Below are 18,650 nucleotides of genomic sequence, written 5' to 3'. Positions count from 1 at the left end.
CCGCTGCTCAGAATGGGCAGTGACATTACAGTGATGATATCCTGTGATTTCTGCTTCCTGAGCCACGCCAAAAAAAAGAAACCGACACAAATAACTACTTCAATACTAATTGCTTTGCTATTGCAGCCAAGGAAGTGCTTGGCCAGATAGTGCTACTGCAACTGAGAGATCCATAAGGCAGGCAGATGGGGGTCACGTGGCAGAAGTATGCATGTCTCCCTCTACCATTTGCAAAATAACTATGCAAAAGTGATCAGGTAATGGACTGGGAGTAAGGATCACGAGATATCAGATGTTTAATGAGCTCCCTTCAGAAGGGAACTTGATTTAAATATCACAATGAGTGTTTACCCGCCACTCCCACAGTGCCGTACCACCTCCCTGCCGCCTCCCACCCCGGTGGATCCCTCTCCATTTCTGCAACCGCCTCCACCGCCTGCTGAGCCTCCCTGAGCTCTGCTCAGATCTGAAGTGGAATCACTGCTGGTTCGGGAGCAGGAGGGAGGAGGAAAACCCAGCTGTTGACAGCAGAATGTGGGGGCAATTGCATCAGTCCTTCTAGGTTTTGTTGTGCTCCAAACTTGTCCATAAAGAAGCCTTTCCGCAGGAAGGAATGCTGTTAGCCAAGAAGCTTTAGGGGTGGATTAAGCAGGCTTCTGTTGTTTCAGAATCCCAGCAAAGTCCTTTCCCTCCATCTTTCTTAAAGAGAAAGAGGTTATTAAGAACCACTTCAGCAGATTGAGGAAGCACAGGATTAGTGTCATCCATTACATCCTTTGAGTTTTGTCTTTAATGTGGTAGTGGAAACAGGTGCAGCACTGAGCTGAAAGCAAACCAGATGGGAACTCATACTGGAGAGAAGGAGCACTTTGGGCCACAGGAGGAGAGACAAAATCTGCTCAGCTCTCCTGGGAACGTGCTGATAAACCTGGTTTGAAAGAAAGACTGATGCTTCTGAGTAAAAGCAAACATCAGACTGGAAAAAAGGAACGTGCCCTTGGATGCCAGGACTTTGGGGCCACTAATGTTTCACAAATTTGTGCTCCATTTGGCCTCAATCCCTTTATTTAATCCACCTCATTAATCCTTTTTAATTATCCACCTCATTGTAGAAATCCTCTGCTTACCGCTCAGCTTCTGTGCTCCTTTGTAATTAATAAACTGCACCAAATTAAGAGCATCATGATCCACTGTGTGCTGTGAAAGGGAAGAACAAGAAATGCATAGTTATTATTCCAAAGGTCATTTCTACAGATACTTCTTCAGAATGAACTATACTGAAACTGTGCTATTTAAAACACATCACAATAGGGCGGTAGCAATCACAGACAGTCAGTGAATGGCACTGTGCCCTGGGCTGGATGGGAAGGGAAGAGTGCAGTGAGATGCATAACTCCATGGAGAATTCACGCTGGAAAGGGTAGACGATCATCATAAAAAGGAAATACCAGACATTTTTCGTGATAATAAAGTAGATCTGGTTGTATGCAAACGTGGGAGTTATTAACTGTTTTTATAATGGCAGATATAATTAGGCAATGATAGGGAAAATCATGAATTATCTTAAATAATGAACACTAAACTACCCTCAGTAAATCACACGCTGCAGTGCACTACCCTCGTCTTTCTGGCTGTTTTATCCCCACTTCCACAGCAGCTCTCTCATCATTTCTGCCCATTCCTCTCACCTCAGAGCAGATCACAGCTGCGGTGCTCCAATCCTATTGCAAAGGTGGGTATGAGGAAAGGGGACAGTGAGGATCTTATGTGCCATGGATGTTTCTTACCCTGTAGCAATGAAAGCACGCCTGAGGGCATAAGGATAGCAGATCAGGAGTAGGACAGAAGTGTAGCTACAGGGTGGACAGGTTTGTAACCCTATGTTTTTGTACTCTCAGTAGTGGCTCACAGATCCCTAAAGCCACTGTCACTGTGTGCTGTTTTCCCATCACATAGGCAGTAGTTTCCCAGCTTCTTTTTCTTTATTCTACTTTCTATGTCCTCCCACCTCTGAGACTGAAAACTACTAGGTAAGGGTTCCCAAAATAGGCAGAAGCATCCTCCCCTGCATACTCACTTGCTGTTGGAAGCTGAGTGTGCAGCATGGGAGGAGAGCAAGGTGGAGAGGAGATGCATCAGCACCCACGGCCAGAGCAGCTGCAGCCTGGGCTGCTCGGAGACACTGAACTGGAAAAAAAAGAATAGAAAAGGAAAGAAAAAAGCTATAGGAGGTGGCTGAGTGAGAGCAGTTCGGACCCGAGATTCCCAGCAGCCGGGACTTGATGCTCCTGCTGTGTCTCCTCCCTGTCACCTGGCTGAAGTCTCCTCCATGTTGCTTTATCTCCCAGCCGTGCTGCACTGCCTTTGCTCGGCTCCACATCCCACTCTAGTCCTGCTGCTCTGCAGCTGCTTTCCCTTCCCAGATCCCACTGCTCTCCTGGGAGATGTGCTTTATTGTTTTGAGAGTTTCTTCTCTCTCTGGAACTCCTCAAACTGAGCGTGAGGGTAACATCAGACTTCCACTATTTAGCAGAGAAAGGTCAGTAATTTGCAGTGTGTTCTTCAGTAAGGCTTAATTCCAAAAGTTCTTCTGCAACTTCTTGTCAGAGAGAATTAACATATGTGGGTGGAGTCCAGATGTGAAAATTTATCAGCTGTTTAAAACCATGGAAATTCAAGCTAAGTGCAACAGCAGCCTTTCCTTTCTCCATACCAAGAGTCCGTTCTTTGAGTTTACCAACAGTGATATCAATTTGTGCTTTGGAAAACTCCCTCACTTGGTGTTTCAGTTGGCTGTGCACGTGCAAACAAACAAGTTTTCCTTGGCCATGCATTTTGCAAGTGAGGGTTCAGCCCTGCAATCACTCGCAAAGGACAAGCTTACTTTGTTCTTGCTGTAGGCACCCAGTAGGTAGAACAGTGGTGGATTCTGATCATGGGAAACATATGTGAAGCGTGCATACACCCAATGTGCTATTCTTCATCTCAGTGCAACTAATTTCACTGCAATACTTACGTTCAGATTTGCCACTGTCCAGAAAAACACAAAATCTACCCCCAATCTTTCAAAAAAAAAAAAAAAAACCCTTAAAAAAGGCATTCAGATAAATTTTCAGATAAAATATGTTGGGATTCATTCTTCCAGTTTGTCCAGTGTTAAGCAATTGTCTTTGCTATTTCCTTTACCATACCTATCTTTTCTAACCTCAAACTATAGCTGAGGCTTTAAAACCCAAACATCACTTCCACTTTGCTTATCTATTAAGGAGTTATATCTAAAAAATATAATTGGCCCTAATTAGTTACTCAAGAAGGAGAAAATGATGCAAGGATTCCTGTTTATCCAGTCTGAACGTGATAGTGGGGTAGATGGCTAAGGGCAAGTTAACCTCTTCAATATTAGATCAAAGCACTATGCCTACTCAAATATTACAAAAGATCACATTCGCTACAGTGCAAAGTTACCCATCAAGACATTATTTTCAAGAGACTGATATGCAGTTGAGAAGGGATAAAGAATCACAGGGGGGAAAATGTTTGTGTGGAAACTGCAAGCATGAGCTACATTAGACAAAGTGAGGTGAGGCTACAGCCTGTCTTTCCTTAAGGTCTACTCTTTTCAATAAATGCAGCCAAATTCTGCCCTCACTCGTGGTCAGTGGGGTTCCACAATGGATGTGAGAACAGAGTCGGATGTACTGGAGAGATGTTGGTGAAAAGGGTAAAATCCAGGGCACACAGTTTAGATGCTTCTACTCAGAGAAAATTTCTTACTAAGAAAGAGATTAGTAAATGGTGGAAATATGGAAAAGGCAAAAGAAGTGAAAGAAAGGGCATTTTATGGCGAAGGATTACCATAAAAGAGATTCCTTCTGTTTAAGGTTTGCCACTCTGAGTGGGCTGAGTTGGATGAGGCTGAAGGTGTATCTCCAAAAGCACTGTAAATCTTCCAGCCACCACAGTGTTTGCTAACACGTAGACTTCCTCTCTAGTTGTAGATTTAATTTCTTTACTCACTCAGAAAGAAGTGGATAACAGGAGGGCTAAGTAGGACCTCCTCCCAAAAACGCTGTATAAATTAGAGTGCAAAAGATGAAATCAGCTTTTTTTTTCTATCTGAAAGGCATAATTTCATTGTGGATGACTGAAGTAATTCTCAATATGTTACAGGGCTTGTGATATTTTAGACAAAATGATACATTGTGAAAGGACTTCAAATATGAACAAAATGAAAGCATACTACAGAAACAAATCCACATTTGGTATTCTGGGAAAACTTTTTCTTTGAGTCTTCATGCCAGCACTGATCAACACTACCTCCCATTATTGACCTCATTAGACAACGCCTTCACCAGAGTTTTAAGAGTCCTCTCAAAGGTTATTTCAAGACAAAGCCTGCAGAACATTCTACACATGCTAGAAGAAACTCTGCTATATGCTGATTGTGCCCTTCTAAATATAAACCCTCTGGTTTAGAGCAATGCACTGAGGCTTCTTCACACACTACAGCCTGTGGGCTCCTCTTTGTGACCTCCAAATGCCCTGACTTTCCCTTCCCCACCACATAATAGTCAAGTAATACTAAACTTGATGGACTACACATAAATAAGAGGCTATTTTAAGGTTGTAAGAGCTTTAAATTGTAAGGTTCCCAGTACCCTACTCCAACTGGCTTGCAAACAGAATAACTAACTCCACATAAGCTGTATACAGCCGTCTGTATGAAAGCTCAGTCTGTCCTTGGAGATCATTCTCTCCTGCGAGACAGCAGCCCTGGAAAAAAAAGGAACCAGATTGCTGGTGATTAATTTCATTACAGCAGCTCCTACAGCTGTGTTGGAGTCACTTGGAAATGACATGAACAGCGATCTTCAGAAGCTCTGAGATCACCATGGCACTTTCTGTCCAGACAAGGAGACCCAAATCCTACATGTGTGGCATTACCTAAGCACCTGGCACAAGCCCAACCTTGTGCCCACACAGAGGCGGAGAAAAGGAACTTGCAATTTATCTGTAGTACTGCTTGCATTTCTATGTAACAGCGTTAACAGGTAAACCCATGGGAACAAAGCAAATAGAACCAGACACTGACCATGACCCTATCCTTCTTCCAGAGAAGTGTTGCATGTTCAAAAACCTCAAGAGATGCCCAGCTCCAGGCAGGGCTTTACAAGGAGCATGGGGCAATGACTGCTCTCCAACCCCTTAGCATTTAGCCCACAGTGCAGGCTGCATGGGGACACAGCCTAGAGATACACGGCAGGACAGAACTGGCTGAGCTCACAGCATCCTTTTACCATTTGCCAAGGAGCACAGGGACTGTGCAGCATCTTCCTGTCTGACCCCAGCGCTGTAAAACCGAAAGCTTCCATCCCTCAGAATTTTATCTTAGGACATTTTTAAATACTACAGGAAGACAAGAACAATAGGGAGAAATTTCCAGACATTTATCTTCACTGCAGTCACAGCAATGCATATCTTCACCAGCGCCCAGACAGTCAGGTGCCACTGTGGATCTGGAACCACCAGCAAATTCCACGTGCTGATTCCCAGCAGGGCTGCTTCCCACAAAGCCACAGACCCAGTGGGTGTTTCACACAGGAAGCCAGGAGATAGGCAATATTCTGCAAGGCAAGAGGACTGAATGCCTCCTGCCTGTGAGAGTCTGAGGTTGTAGGAAAGACAGAAGTGCCGAATGAGCCTTGTTGCTGCTGCAGCCCAGCACTTCCATCAGCAGCGGATGCTGCTGTTGTTTAGACCATCTGTCACAACAGCTGCTGGTGCTTTTCCAGCAGGCTCTTCAGCGCAGGTCTGAACCACGTGGCTCCCAGCCACCTCTCCGTACCTAACCTTGAGGAGGGAGGCTGAAGACCACGCTCACTTTGGCCTGATGCCTAGGGCCTGCGGTGGCATTCACTACCAGAGATGAAAGCATCACTTAGGAACCACGCAGCGGGGTGGGAGCAGGGCAGGGAGGAGACATCTGGCTGCCAACCGCCTCACCAGTGGGGACAACCACAGTGACGCAGCCCACGGGCAGCATCCAGCCTGTCTGCTCCTGGGGGCCGCTCCAGCACAGAGCAGTCCATCAGAAGATGGACCTCTGTCAGAGGCTGAGCAGTTTAACCCCAAAGAGCCTTTCTTGTCCCTAAACCACACGTTGCAGAGCCCACAGAGCACCCTGCTCACCCCAAGGACTATTGGGTGGGTATGTCCCTGCAGGCTGCCAGGCTTCCACCTCCCACCCTCTAACATGCATGGACATCAGAACGCGTAAGGCCCGTTGTCTACAAAATAAGTCCCTTAGTTTAATGTTTTACTCTACTCATTAACTTCTCAGTACTGTTTCAGCTGTGTTTATTTTCCTAGCAGGACTTTATTTTTGTAAAGATCACAAGCAGTGCCATCAGCGCGCCCTACTTTGGACAGTTCCGTAAAATCAATGTTTTCCTGTAATGAAAAATGCACTGAACATCACTTCCAGCAACACATTTGTACTGCTTCTTTCGTGCCAGTTTTTAAAACCATATTTCTGGTCACCTTTACGTTCACACAATCTTGCACATTGGCACAACTCACTGCTGAATAGATGATTTGAATAAAAATTGTAGGGTATGGTGCCCTAATTGTGCCGTACTGAGCTTATACTACACGAGCTTGCTTATATATCTGAATATTACAGTTCAATAAAGACATACAAAAATGCACAAGATGTTTAAGGCCATACATACGTGCTGAAAGCAAACAGAAGGGAAACACGTGGAAGGAGCAGAGAACAGCCCCATGCTCCAGCTGCCACCTGAGCCCGCAGGTCACTTCACTTTCTGCGCTCTCTTCCCTCTACCCCAAACTTGTTACCTCACAGCAACACTCTGCCACTGTTTTCCCTGGATTTCTATATTCTCATTATGTAACCGTGCTGCTTGCATAACCGCACGGCCGCTAAGTGCGGGATTTGTGTAAGGCTCAGCCCCCGCAGCCCCGGCGGTCCATCATTGCGCCCCTGCGGCCCGCAGCGCGCCGCTCGCACAGCACGGAGCAGGTGGGGGCCCGGTGTGTCAGTGTGACACACACCCTTCCCAGCCCGGGCCGCGAACGTTCAGCCTAAAACGACTCCTGCGTTCGCCGCATGACGGAACGTCACCGAAGAACCCGGCCTCGGCCGGCCTCGGCGTAGCGCACGCGGCAGAAACCGCATCCGCCGATGTCCCCCGCACGGGGGCACCGCCGGCTCCGCGCTGCCCGCCGGGGCACGGCGCGACCCGCCGGGGTCACCCTCCTCTTTGTGGCGCCTTCCGCCCCGCCTTTGTCACCGGCACCGCCGCAGCCGATGCGCCGCGCTCGGCGGTGCCACCTCGGCAGCCGCGCGGGTAAGGAAGGCGGTGCCGCGCCCGCCGCCCGCTCTGCGCACCGGGAGCCGCTCGGGGCAGAGCCCCGTGCCCGGCGGCTCGCGTGTCCCCGCGCCGCTGTCCCCGCCCGCCCCCCGCGGCGCCCGGCGAAGCTCCGGCCGAGAGGGGGGCCGCTGAGGGCCGCCCCGGGGCCGTGCCGCCGGGCACCTCGCCGCGGCCGGGGCTGAGCTCCGCCGGGCACCGCCGCGGAGGCTCTCCCGGGGGTCTCCCCCGAGCCCGGCCCGCGGTCGCCGCCCCCCGCCGGGAAACGCGCGCCGCGGCCGCATCAATCATTAACCGCGGCTCGGGTGTCCGGCGCCTCCCTCCACGGGAAACCGTACCCGGGGCGGCGGGGGCGTCTCTCCCGGCCCCCCGGGCGCGCTGGACGCGCCGCCGGTTTCCAGTTACCGCGATGCCGGGCGGCGGGGCGGGAGGAGGCGCGGCGGTGCCGCCGCTGCCCGTGCTGCAATGAGTGATGCTGCCGGGGGCGGCGGCGGAGGAGGAAAAGCGCAGAGCCACCGCGGCTCCTCCGCCGGCGGCTGCGGGAGCGGCGGCTCCACCTCGCCCGGGCGGCGGCGGCGGCGGCGGCGGCGGCGTGCGGCGGACGGCGGGCCGGGGGCTGCCGGGGGTCCGGGGGCCGGCGGGGGCAGCATGCCGGGGGGCGAGGGGGACAAGGAGGAGGCGGCGCCGCCCGCCCGCCCCGCCGCCCTGCTGCGCTGGGACGAGGTGCCCGAGGACTTCGTGGAGTGCTTCATCCTCTCGGGCTACCGACGGCTGCACTGCTCGGCGCAGGAGTGCCTGGCCTCCGTGCTGCAGCCCACCAACGAGACGCTCAACTTCTGGACCCACTTCATCCCTCTGCTGCTCTTCCTCAGCCGCTTCGGCCGGCTGCTGCTGCTGCGGGGGGCCGGGGACGTGCCCTTCCACCACCCGGCCCTGCTGCCCCTCTGGTGCTATGCCTCGGGGGTGCTGCTCACCTTCGCCATGAGCTGCACGGCCCATCTCTTCAGCTGCCTCTCCCCGCGCCTCCGCGCCGCCTTCTTCTACCTGGACTACGCCTCCATCAGCTACTACGGCTTCGCCAGCACCGTGGCCTACTCCTACTACCTGCTGCCGGGGCTGAGCCTGCTGGATGCCGGCGTCCTGAGCCGCTACGTGCAGCAGCAGCTGGGCTGGCAGCTGGACTGCAGCCTGCCCATCGCGGCCTACCGAGCCCTGGTGCTGCCCGTGGCCCTGGCGCTGGCCGTGGGCTGCACGGCCGCCTGCTGCCGCAGCCGCGCCGCCTGCTGCGCCTACCCCTTCGCTGTGCGCACCTTCGTCTTCGCCATGCCGCTGAGCATGGCCTGCCCCATCATGTTGGAGAGCCTCATCTTCGACCTCCGCACGCGCAACCCCACGCTTTTCGTCTACTTCTACCGCCGCTACTTCTGGCTGCTGGTGGCCGCCTTCTTCAATGTCAGCAAAATCCCCGAGCGGATCCAGCCAGGGCTGTTCGACATCGTGGGGCACAGCCACCAGCTCTTCCACATCTTCACCTTCCTCAGCATCTACGACCAGGTGCACTACGTGGAAGACGGGCTGGCCGAGTTCCTCAAGGCAGCCCCAGCCGCTCCCACCTACCTGGGCACCGTGGGGTACATGCTGCTGCTGACGGTCTGCCTGGCTGTGGTGGTCAGGAGGTTCCTCAATGTCGCAGACCTCTGCAAGCAGGATTGACCGTGCCGGCGGACACCGTACCATCAGCCCTCGGGCTGGAGATGGTTGAGCTGGTGACCTTCACACTGGCGACCCTCAGACTGGCCCAGCCGTGTCCTGAAGATGCTGTGAATCTGGGGGAAAGGCACCTGTGGAAGAAGGTTTCCAGAGAAAACGGCGGTGGTGAAACTGCTCGTACTCTTTAAACTACTAGGTTACCAGGGGAAGCAAGCAAACGCTTACTGGTATGTTGCTGCTTCAAGTATAAGCTGAAATAATTAAGCTCTGCTACTAGGAAGAATGCATGAACTGTGAATGCCACTTACTAGTTCGTAACAATTAGGTTTAAACTAGCTGCGTGTATACATATATATATATATTTATATAGAGAGCTATTTATTTCTTAGCCACATATATATATGTATATATATATATACACCTGAAGACACACTCGTGCAATGATTGCTGATAGACTTTTAATCAATTCCTGTGTGAAATTTCCTAGCAGATTATGCACTGACATTTATCTTCCTCTGTGATACTGTAACAGGCCTTTGCAGCCACATACTGGATTTTAAATGCAAACAAATTAATAGCTGTCAATACTTTTTAAGGCCTCGCAGCCTTTTTCAGCCAGGGAACATAACAGATTTAATAGAGAGCAAAACCAGCTGTGAATTATTACAGAATTACCAGTTGACGGAGAGACTTTAATTAGGCGGACAGTGAAGCTTGAGTGGTTGGTGTAGCCGCTCGGATCCTACAATAAAATACAGGGATATGTAAAAGAATTGAACCAGAAAGGGGTCAGATGAGTTTAAAGTGGGGGCGGGGAGGAAGAAAGGCACTGCATAATGGCACAGCTCTTCCCCGGCACGTCAGGAGCATCTGTCACATTCAGGGGGTTGCTAGGGGGCCCTTTATCTTCCCCAGTAAATCACCCCAAAATCAGCCCTCCAGAGTCAAGGTCAGATGCCAGACTTTCTATAGGCCACTGCCAAGCGCGGTGGGAGTTCTGTGCACGTAAAGAGGGTAAGTGATGCATGAGATCTTGTTCTGGGTCTTTTAAAGAATTACATGGAACTGGTGTCTTCTGCTCCTCAATTAGAGCACTCTGACAAATTTACCATCCTAAAATTAGGTGCAGAATAAGGTAGTGCTGAATATGAGTTCAGGACCTACGAGCACTGGATATTGACACTTTCATGTGATTCCCTCCTTTTCCCTATGCCGGTCAGTTTGGGCTACAGCTGGGTGCTTTGAAGTCCTCATCCATTACCGTCAGGGGGTTTCAAAGAGAAGAATTATGAGTTATTTTCCAAAGCAGTGTCTTTTCACAGCAACCCAGGTAATATCCTTCTCACACCACAAACAACCAACTGTAGATTTAACTTACTCTTCATAGAAAGCGAAAATTTTTTAAACTATGTGCAGATTTTAAACAGATGCATTTTGATTTTGTCTGACAGAACAAGTAACAAGCATGCAATAACGTTACACAAGGGGTTACAACTTGAAGTTCAGGTGTGAAGCTGCTGTATACCCCTTTTTCAAAAAGAAGGGTATCTTCCTTGGGAAACACTGCTGTCATACCGCACAATAGCACAGTGCTTCTTTAACTCAACCTCTTTGCTTCTATTGTGGAAATACTTCTGCTTGTATCTTCCCCATTTTCGTGGACTTGGCATCCAAACTCCAGCGTATGTTTTGAGTCCAGTCCCATAGTCTTCTGCAAGACAAAGTCCCCTTTGTTTATAACAGGAGTATAGGAGGGACTGTAGCTAGGGATTACGAGGTCATGTCCTTAATATAGGTCAGAATCATCACAGAAACCAATAATTGATATGTCCTGTACTGATGTCAGACTTGCGACAATTTCCCCATGAAAGCGTACAAGCTGAAGGAAAATACGGGTCTGCTTCATTTTGCCTGTTATCTTAACCCGTTTTAACAAGAGTAGATTGGATCTTTTAGATTTTTGATGAATAATGAGAATGGCCTAACAAAAGTATGTGTTCTTTGCCAGCAGCAATTCTGTAATCTGTGGTGAGGCCACATACAGTGTCTCAGAAAGACTGGTTAGAATTTGCAGAAACAGTGGCTCCCGGTCTGTGACCTCCTGTGCTACCACTGATGGTCCATAAAAACAGCATTCTCTGTGTGGCTGTCTGTGTTTTGATTTCATTTGCCAACCTGCACTGAAAGGAAATGAAAAATACACAAAGTATTGTTAAGGTTGAATATTTTCAGTGCCTTTTATCATAATGATGGCATTGCTTTATTGAGCTGCCAGTAAAGCAGAAAACGATTTGCACCATAGGAGAGGTTGGTTTATGGCACTGTCGTGCTTTGACGTGTCTTTTATACCATGAAAAAAGGCAAAAAAGAAAAACAAACAAACAAAAAACCCTGGAAGCTCCCAGAAAGCAAATGGAGACCTGCAACCATGCTGTGCTATGAATTTCCACAACTTCAGAAGGAGGTCGGTATCTCTGAGATGTACTGTATTCAAGTTAAAAGAATAGATGCATAATAGCTAGAGCCCAAATGACTCATCCAAGTTTCAAAACTAATTATTTAGAAATTGCTTGCCTGGGAGATGCCACTGGCATGTAGAACCAGCAATTAAAAACTAGGAAAAAAAATGGAAAAGGCTGCAGACAGCAAATCTCAGCGCTAGCAGACAGCTTAGAAACAAGTGACAATACAAGCCAAACGTAAAAAAAGGCCTATAAAGCATACTGCATAATGAATTATAGTTGTGCTTGTCACTCACAATGTAGAGGACATCTCAAGAGGCAATGTCAAAAAAGGCTGTTGCTAACTTGTAAAAATACATTTGATATTTGCAGCTAGGCCACACAGGGTCGTCTATATATATCTCAACTACAGATAACAGTATAAAGGTTGGATTGCAACCAACTGCAATTTTACTGGAATCTTTGAGCGTCACAACAGTTGCCTGTGAGGCCCAGTCGCACTGCACATTTGGTACCAGGACCTGATATTGAGAATACTGATTCATTTGAAACATTTCTGTTGGCAAATTGTTGAGGCACGTGCATGAGCCCGAGCACTTTGTGGAGTTATTTGCAAATGCTGGTTGCAGGTACTGCTCCCTGAGCCTCTGTAAGCAGACCTTGTATATCAGGAGCCAATGCATGGAGGGAGATGCGATTCATTTTAAGGCATTCTAATGAACATATGTTTGTTCATTTTTCTGTTTGCTTACATGTGTCTGTAAATTAAAGTTACAACGGGCGTGCGGAATATCTAGGGAAGCGCTTCTTGAGTGTGTATTTATTCAGCGAAGGACAATATTGTGCAGATGCTTGCTCCGTTTGCCATGTTCAATAGCAAGTCTCCACAAATAAGGAGAAACAAAACTGAGTTAAAGACATTAAAAGTGGAACAAGACATCTATATTTATAATGCTTGAATTTGCTCTTGTAGAAGTCAATGTCCGCATTTGTGCAGCTTGTAAGGAGGCAGGATCTCTGTTTGATTTGAAAGCACACATGGCTGAATGTCCATGGGCACGTCCAGAGCTCAGTCAGGAGGTCTGACCTGTGGGCCAGATGCATAAGGACATCCTAAAAACAAATTCTTTTGCTTAAGTACCTGTCATAATATTTTTATCGTCTGGGTACTTAACATAAGGTCTATGCTGTGGTTAGGGAGCAAAGGACTCCATAGCTCATCTTCAAAACCAGAAAGGCTTTTCAGGCTTTTTGTGGTAGAATCTGAAGGACAGGGTGAGTACAAGTGGACAGCCTGGAAATGCACGTGTGTTTGTCCTTCTCTGGCCAACACTGACCTTCAGGCTGACATACCTGTGCAATACGAACTGACTGTCAACGGGGTCAGTTTCCAGAGTGTTGGTTATGCTGGTGACACAGTCACTCTCCTTTGCAATTAGCATGTGCTTAGAATTGCAGTCAACATACTGGCAGATACTGATGAAGCCTAGCTTCTGGGCACTTCGGAGTTACCTGTAAGCTTCTAGCTCATCTTTGTGTAAGATCGATATACCTGGTCTGTAGTTATTATCCCATATTCTTTGGTGGAATGCTATTTCTTCTTCTGCAATGTATTCATTTGAATGTCTGCACAGCTGTGAGCAGCTTCATTAGCAAGACTGGAGCCTGCACTCTGGAAACAAAGGGGAAGTTTTCATCTGCATGCTGTGCTTGTAGAAATTTAGCAGTTAGAAGTAGAAACACATTCTTTTTTACTAAAACTGTAGTTTTGCTTAATTGTTCAAGTGTCATTATTTATACGCTGAATCCAGATACTGTGTTTCTGCCAACAGTACCCTGACAGAAAATGACAGTCTGAAAGTTTTACTTTATATTTAAGTAAACTTTCTGAGGCAGCACATTCATAAAATATTATTGCACTTAGTTGATTACCATCCACATGCCTTACAGAAGCAAACCATACCTGTATTAGTTGTCCAGGTTATACTGTTTTTCTTTGCCTATGAGTGTAATGATGACCAAGTGGCCTGTAACAAGCTGAGGAGTCAGGCACTCCTGCTTTCTCATCCTTGCTTTGCCACTACTGCTCTGTAATCTTGGGCAAGTTATTTGAACTGTGTTCATTTTGAATGAATTTAATTCATGTAAATCACTGGAATTGTACCAGGGTTGAATGTGACCCTCTGTGTCTCAGTTTCCTCTTCTGTAAGATGGGGAGAATATACCTTACCTACCTCGCAGGGTTGCTCTGAAGACTAGCTAATGTTTGTAAAGCACTTAAAAATGCAAAGACCCTCCTAGGTGCTAAGAAGAAATATTGCTGAAGTCCAGCAGAGAGAATGTCATAAATTCAATTGTTCCTCACCTCACTCAGAGAGGAACGTGAGAGTTACTAGACTGTGAACTCTTGGGACAAACCCTCACTGTTGTCATACTCCTAGGAAGTTCATATCCCATGTCCTTTGGAGTCAATGGCAAAATTTCCTCTGGCTTCAGGCAGGGGAGCAGTTGCAATCTAAAGCAGTAGTAAACAGGCTGACGAAATACACAAGGGTCAGGAGTAAAGAGAAAATATACGTGAGCTAAGTGGTTTTCTTTTCCAAAATTCTCACTGGTGACTTGTTTGTACTGAAGGCCTTGTTCATTTAGCCATGGGTTGTATTCCAGTTACTGTGAAACAATAGAGCAAGATTTCCTATCAGCGTCTGTAAGAGTAGAATTATGGCTCAACTGCCATTGAGAATTTCAATCAACTTTAAGCTACTCCTTATCAGAGCAAAAAGACCTTAAGTAAGTCAAGCTTGTAAAGAAGTATGCGTAATCATTTGGGAATGTAAACTTACATTGATCATACAGACAACTTTTCTTCTCCTCTCATTTCCTAAACATAACAACATGAAATCAATTCTATTCTTAGGCAAAACTGAATTTAGGCCTTCTTATCACTTATGAGTACTCTACCATGGAGCCCTGACTACTCATCCCACTAACCCACACTGCCCTTCTCTTGGAGCACCACTGAGTAGAGCGCAATGTTTTTAAGAGCTTTTCTAACTGGCAGTCGTAGCGAACACAAAAGCAACAACAAAAACCAACCACAACAAAAATATCAACAGATTTGAGTGATTCATTAAGTCAAAGCCTCTAATCATAAGGAATTCACTCTATCCAAATAAATTCCTAGCATCTGTTACACATCTGTAAGTCAGGGCTACACAAACAACACCTAAGTTACACCTGAGACTGTACCCTCTTCTCCTCAGGTGAGATGCAAGATGCTGAGGAAGCAGCACACACACTGAAAGATACAGATCTCCATTCAAGATGTTTAATGTTTTGGAGCTGGATGTGGAATCAGTTATTTTCACAACTTGATTAGACAGATGCTGTTTCATTCCATTGAATTCAGTAATGAATTAATGACTGAGGCGGAGGAAGCAAGCTTTTGCTCAAAGTTGCCTGTAAGGAAACACCAGCAGACTGCTGCTTTCAGGGCAATTGCTTCCTGGCTGACCATACTCACAAGATGGAGGATGCTGAAGTAGTGCTTCACTGTTTTGTGTGAATGCCTAAGGATTTGTGTTTGTAGCTGGGGGGGTTGTAGTGGGAAAAAACAGTTTATAGCAAGTCAATTTTTTCTGTCTGCTAGAGATTCGAGCACGCTTTAGTAAGAGGTATCACATTTAAGGGTCTGTGCATGCAATGAACAAAAAGTGTGAGTTTTATTTGATTCTGTTGGGAGGGGTTGAAAATTTACTCTTTGTATACTTTTGGATGCTGACACTGTATATGTAATGACTATGCATTTTTAGCAAAAAAAAAAAAAGGTGTGAGCTATAAATAAAGTTGATTCTGAGTACATTTTTTTGTAGAAATAAAGCTTTTTTCATTTCTTAATATATGTTAGTGTGACATCTGTAGGATCCAGAAACGTACTGAATAAAGTTATCTTCAAACATAGATGCTGCTAGCTTAACTACGGGAACTTCCAGCTCCTGAATGGTGATTTTGGTATTACTGAAAACTGTACCACAGCACACGTACCACTCCCATTTTATTGCCTTTCACATTATCAAGTAACAAAATGGCACAATGGGTTGGTTGTTTTTTTTTTTTTTTTTTTTTTTTTTTTGTATTCTGAAATCTATGCTAACCAATCCATTGAAGGAATCTCTGTTATGTTAAAATTCATTACTATTAAAGTACATATCAAAATATATACATATTAAATGTGTAAGGAGATCAGCGCTCTGCCAAACTGTGCTCCCTGAAGCATCATGAGATCGATAGCAACAACTATGTGAAGAATCACAACAAAATATTGACTGTGAAACAAAGAGTTCTATTTGGCATCAAATAAAAGTCTCCCATTTGGCAGACTAGGAATGCTCCAAGTGGCAGAGTATTTTTTCCAGTCGCAGTCAGGCACCAAAAAGCACTCAATGAACTGCAATTACATAGCGTATCTGCTGTAAGCCTTCTGTCTCAATATTTAGCAGGATGTGATGCAGCCCAACATAATTGCAGGCACCTGCTGATACTGTTAAAACACTGAATTACTGATGAAAAATCCTGTGCAAACTGAAGTTTAGGGAGTTTGGGATACGGACACTGGTCATCCAAGTACAGACCATTCTGAGTATGGCTTATATAGAGTACACATACAGAGGCAAACTAGGATCTTATAGTGGAGGCTTGTGAATTCCTTCAAAAGCTGTATAATTGTTGAGAGTTCTTCATATGAAAAGGTTTCTTACTTGTAGATTGTTCAGCTTATTTAAAATATGGTTATGACTTCAAGTGTTTGATGAGCCCAGCAAAAATATCCATTGCCAGCTCACAAATAAGCAAATGCTTCAAAAGACTGCATCCTATTGCTGTTATCATTTAAGACCCTTCATAATGTTAACAGTAGGCTCTGGATCTGACTGCTGGACATGGATATGCTGGAGGAAAACCTCACAAAATGTTTGGAGCCAGTGAGAATCTCAAAATACTGAGCAGAACAGAAAGCACCAAAGTCACCGATAGGGCAAGGAACTCACATAGGTTAGGACCTCATCCTTCAGCTGAGATTGCTCCATAGTTGTTCTGATTCCAAACTGGATATCTGAAGACAACATATATACATTATTACTATAGTATCACTTTTCTGACAAATTGCCCTAAAAGTCTGGGGTATTTGTACAGAAACAGAAAGAAATCTGATAGACAGCTTTAACCTTCTCAGTACATCTGCAGGATAGTGTATTATTAGTAGAATCTATAGATGGAGACAAAGCTCTAAGACATAGACTTGTTAGAGCTGATTCAGATGAGGGCCAAAAAGTGACTGGAGCATCTCTCCTATGAAGAAAGGCCGAGAGAGATGGGGTTATTTAGCCTAGAAGAGGGAAGGCTCCAAGGAAAATGTACGGTGGCCTTCCAATATTTAAAGTGGACCTGCAGGAAAGATGGAGAAGAACTGTTTAATGGGGACTGTTGCGACAGAAAATGGGGGTAATGGCTTTAAACATACAGAAGGTAGATTTTTATTAGATATTAGGATGAAATTATTTACTTTGAGTGTGGCAGGACACTGGAACAGACTGCCTAGAGAAGCTGTGGCTGCCCCATGGGGCTTTGGGCAACCTGGTCTAGCAAAGTTGTCTTTGCCTATGGCATGGGCATCATAACTAAATGAACTTTAAGGTCTTTTCCAAATGAAATCATTATACGTTCCTATGATTCATTAGAAAATGAAGAAGCTGGTGAAAACGAAAAGCAAACCAGTACTGCCACAAAGGCTAGAACTGGGTTTCAGTGATGAGAGCTTCTGGGGCAGACACTACAGATGCATTCCTTTGCATCAGAAAGCTCTATTACAGAGTAGGCTTATTATCAAGAGGGCCAGGATACTTACGTTAGTGGGGAGCTGAAAATATTTCTCTTGTCAGGGAGCACCGTGTATTTTATCCATGTTTGTAGGAGAATAGAAACAACAATATTGCACAGTCCTTCTGAAGATGAAGCGGTTTTATGGAGTTAATTCTCTAATTTCTCTCTCCTGCTCCCCAGATCTAGTCCTTTCATGTTCCTCTCAAATGGTCAAAACTGAAAATAAAGTCATCCTTCATTTTTAGCATTTAACGCCCTTCTCATGTATTATTCTTTCTTTGCTAGGAAAGATCTAATCTTCACCACTCTCCTCTGTTGTCCTGAGGAAGCAGTCTATGCCCTTTGTACAGGAAGGAAAATGCTGATAATGATGGCTCCCTGCATTTCCAGTCCCCCAGGCTATGGAATTCAGTCACTGGCACAGAGCAGTGTCCCAAGATCTTAGCTTTCCTTTTTAGCAACACTTGGAAAAAACAACTCTGAATTGTCATCAGGGTGGATAACAAGCAGCAACATCTGAAGCACTCAGAAAATAAGATAAATAATTAGAGAAAGGTTCCTGCAATAGCTTCTCTGATACCCTTCTACACACATGCATTCTCTTTCTTACTTATCCCAAATTCAGCAAAGCTCCTAAGCACAAGCTTAGCATTACTATACACGTATGTTTACCTTTGTTCATTCATAGGGGCAAACCTTTCCTGATATTTAAGCATGCTATAGAAGCAGAGCCCTAATAAGCAGACAGTGCCAGGGAAACGCTGCCACAAAAGAGTCTGGCACAGCACATTGTGCCACTCAGCCCCAGGCAGCAGTCGGTCCTCCGCCACTGAGGGCTGGCCAAGCACCTCACGCAAGGTTCACGTTATTCTTGTTTCAGACCATTGTCTGAAAGATTTTAATATGAAACAAAGGGCAAAATACATATGTAATAGCTAGAAATGCATCAATTTGGTCATTAAATAGCACTGCAAATTTTCCAATTGTAGCAGTTACAGGAACAAAACACTGCCTCTCGTAGTCTGGTAGAAAAAACATAGCTTGGAGTTAGGAACAGTAATCCCATTTACTGAACACTACAAAATACGTTCACTAGCTAACTAGGTTTAAAAGGATGTGTTGTTTTGGTTCTTTTTCTGCATTAGACAGACTCAAAGATTTGACAGAAGTCAAATACACTGCGTAGAATACTTTTGTTCTCAGCAATACA

General features: G+C 46.0%; 1 protein-coding gene across 6 annotated transcripts; it reads right to left on the bottom strand.

The window, feature by feature from the left end:
* Positions 1 to 277: 277 nt before the first annotated feature.
* On the bottom strand, positions 278 to 12,788 carry LOC124417090 (caskin-1-like). 6 transcript variants are annotated; one of them, XR_006930920.1, is made up of 5 exons: positions 7,730 to 12,788; positions 2,078 to 2,187; positions 1,689 to 1,788; positions 1,128 to 1,197; positions 631 to 699 (listed from the first exon to the last, which is right to left on the bottom strand). XR_006930920.1 is itself a non-coding variant. In XM_046898661.1 (4 exons), the coding sequence occupies exons 1-4, from the start codon at positions 9,126 to 9,128 to the stop codon at positions 665 to 667; spliced, it is 1,614 nt and encodes a 537-aa protein (XP_046754617.1). In that variant the 5' UTR covers positions 9,129 to 12,788; the 3' UTR covers positions 278 to 664. The 6 variants fall into 6 exon arrangements, 3 of the variants coding, with proteins under 3 accessions (XP_046754617.1, XP_046754616.1, XP_046754618.1); XR_006930921.1 differs by having other exon boundaries at positions 642 to 695; XM_046898661.1 differs by lacking the exon at positions 1,689 to 1,788 and having other exon boundaries at positions 278 to 699.
* Positions 12,789 to 18,650: the final 5,862 nt, after the last annotated feature.

This window comes from Gallus gallus, chromosome 9 (genome assembly GCF_016699485.2).
Source record: "Gallus gallus isolate bGalGal1 chromosome 9, bGalGal1.mat.broiler.GRCg7b, whole genome shotgun sequence".
Lineage (NCBI taxonomy): Eukaryota > Metazoa > Chordata > Aves > Galliformes > Phasianidae > Gallus > Gallus gallus.
This window is presented reverse-complemented; position numbering and strand designations above follow the sequence as displayed.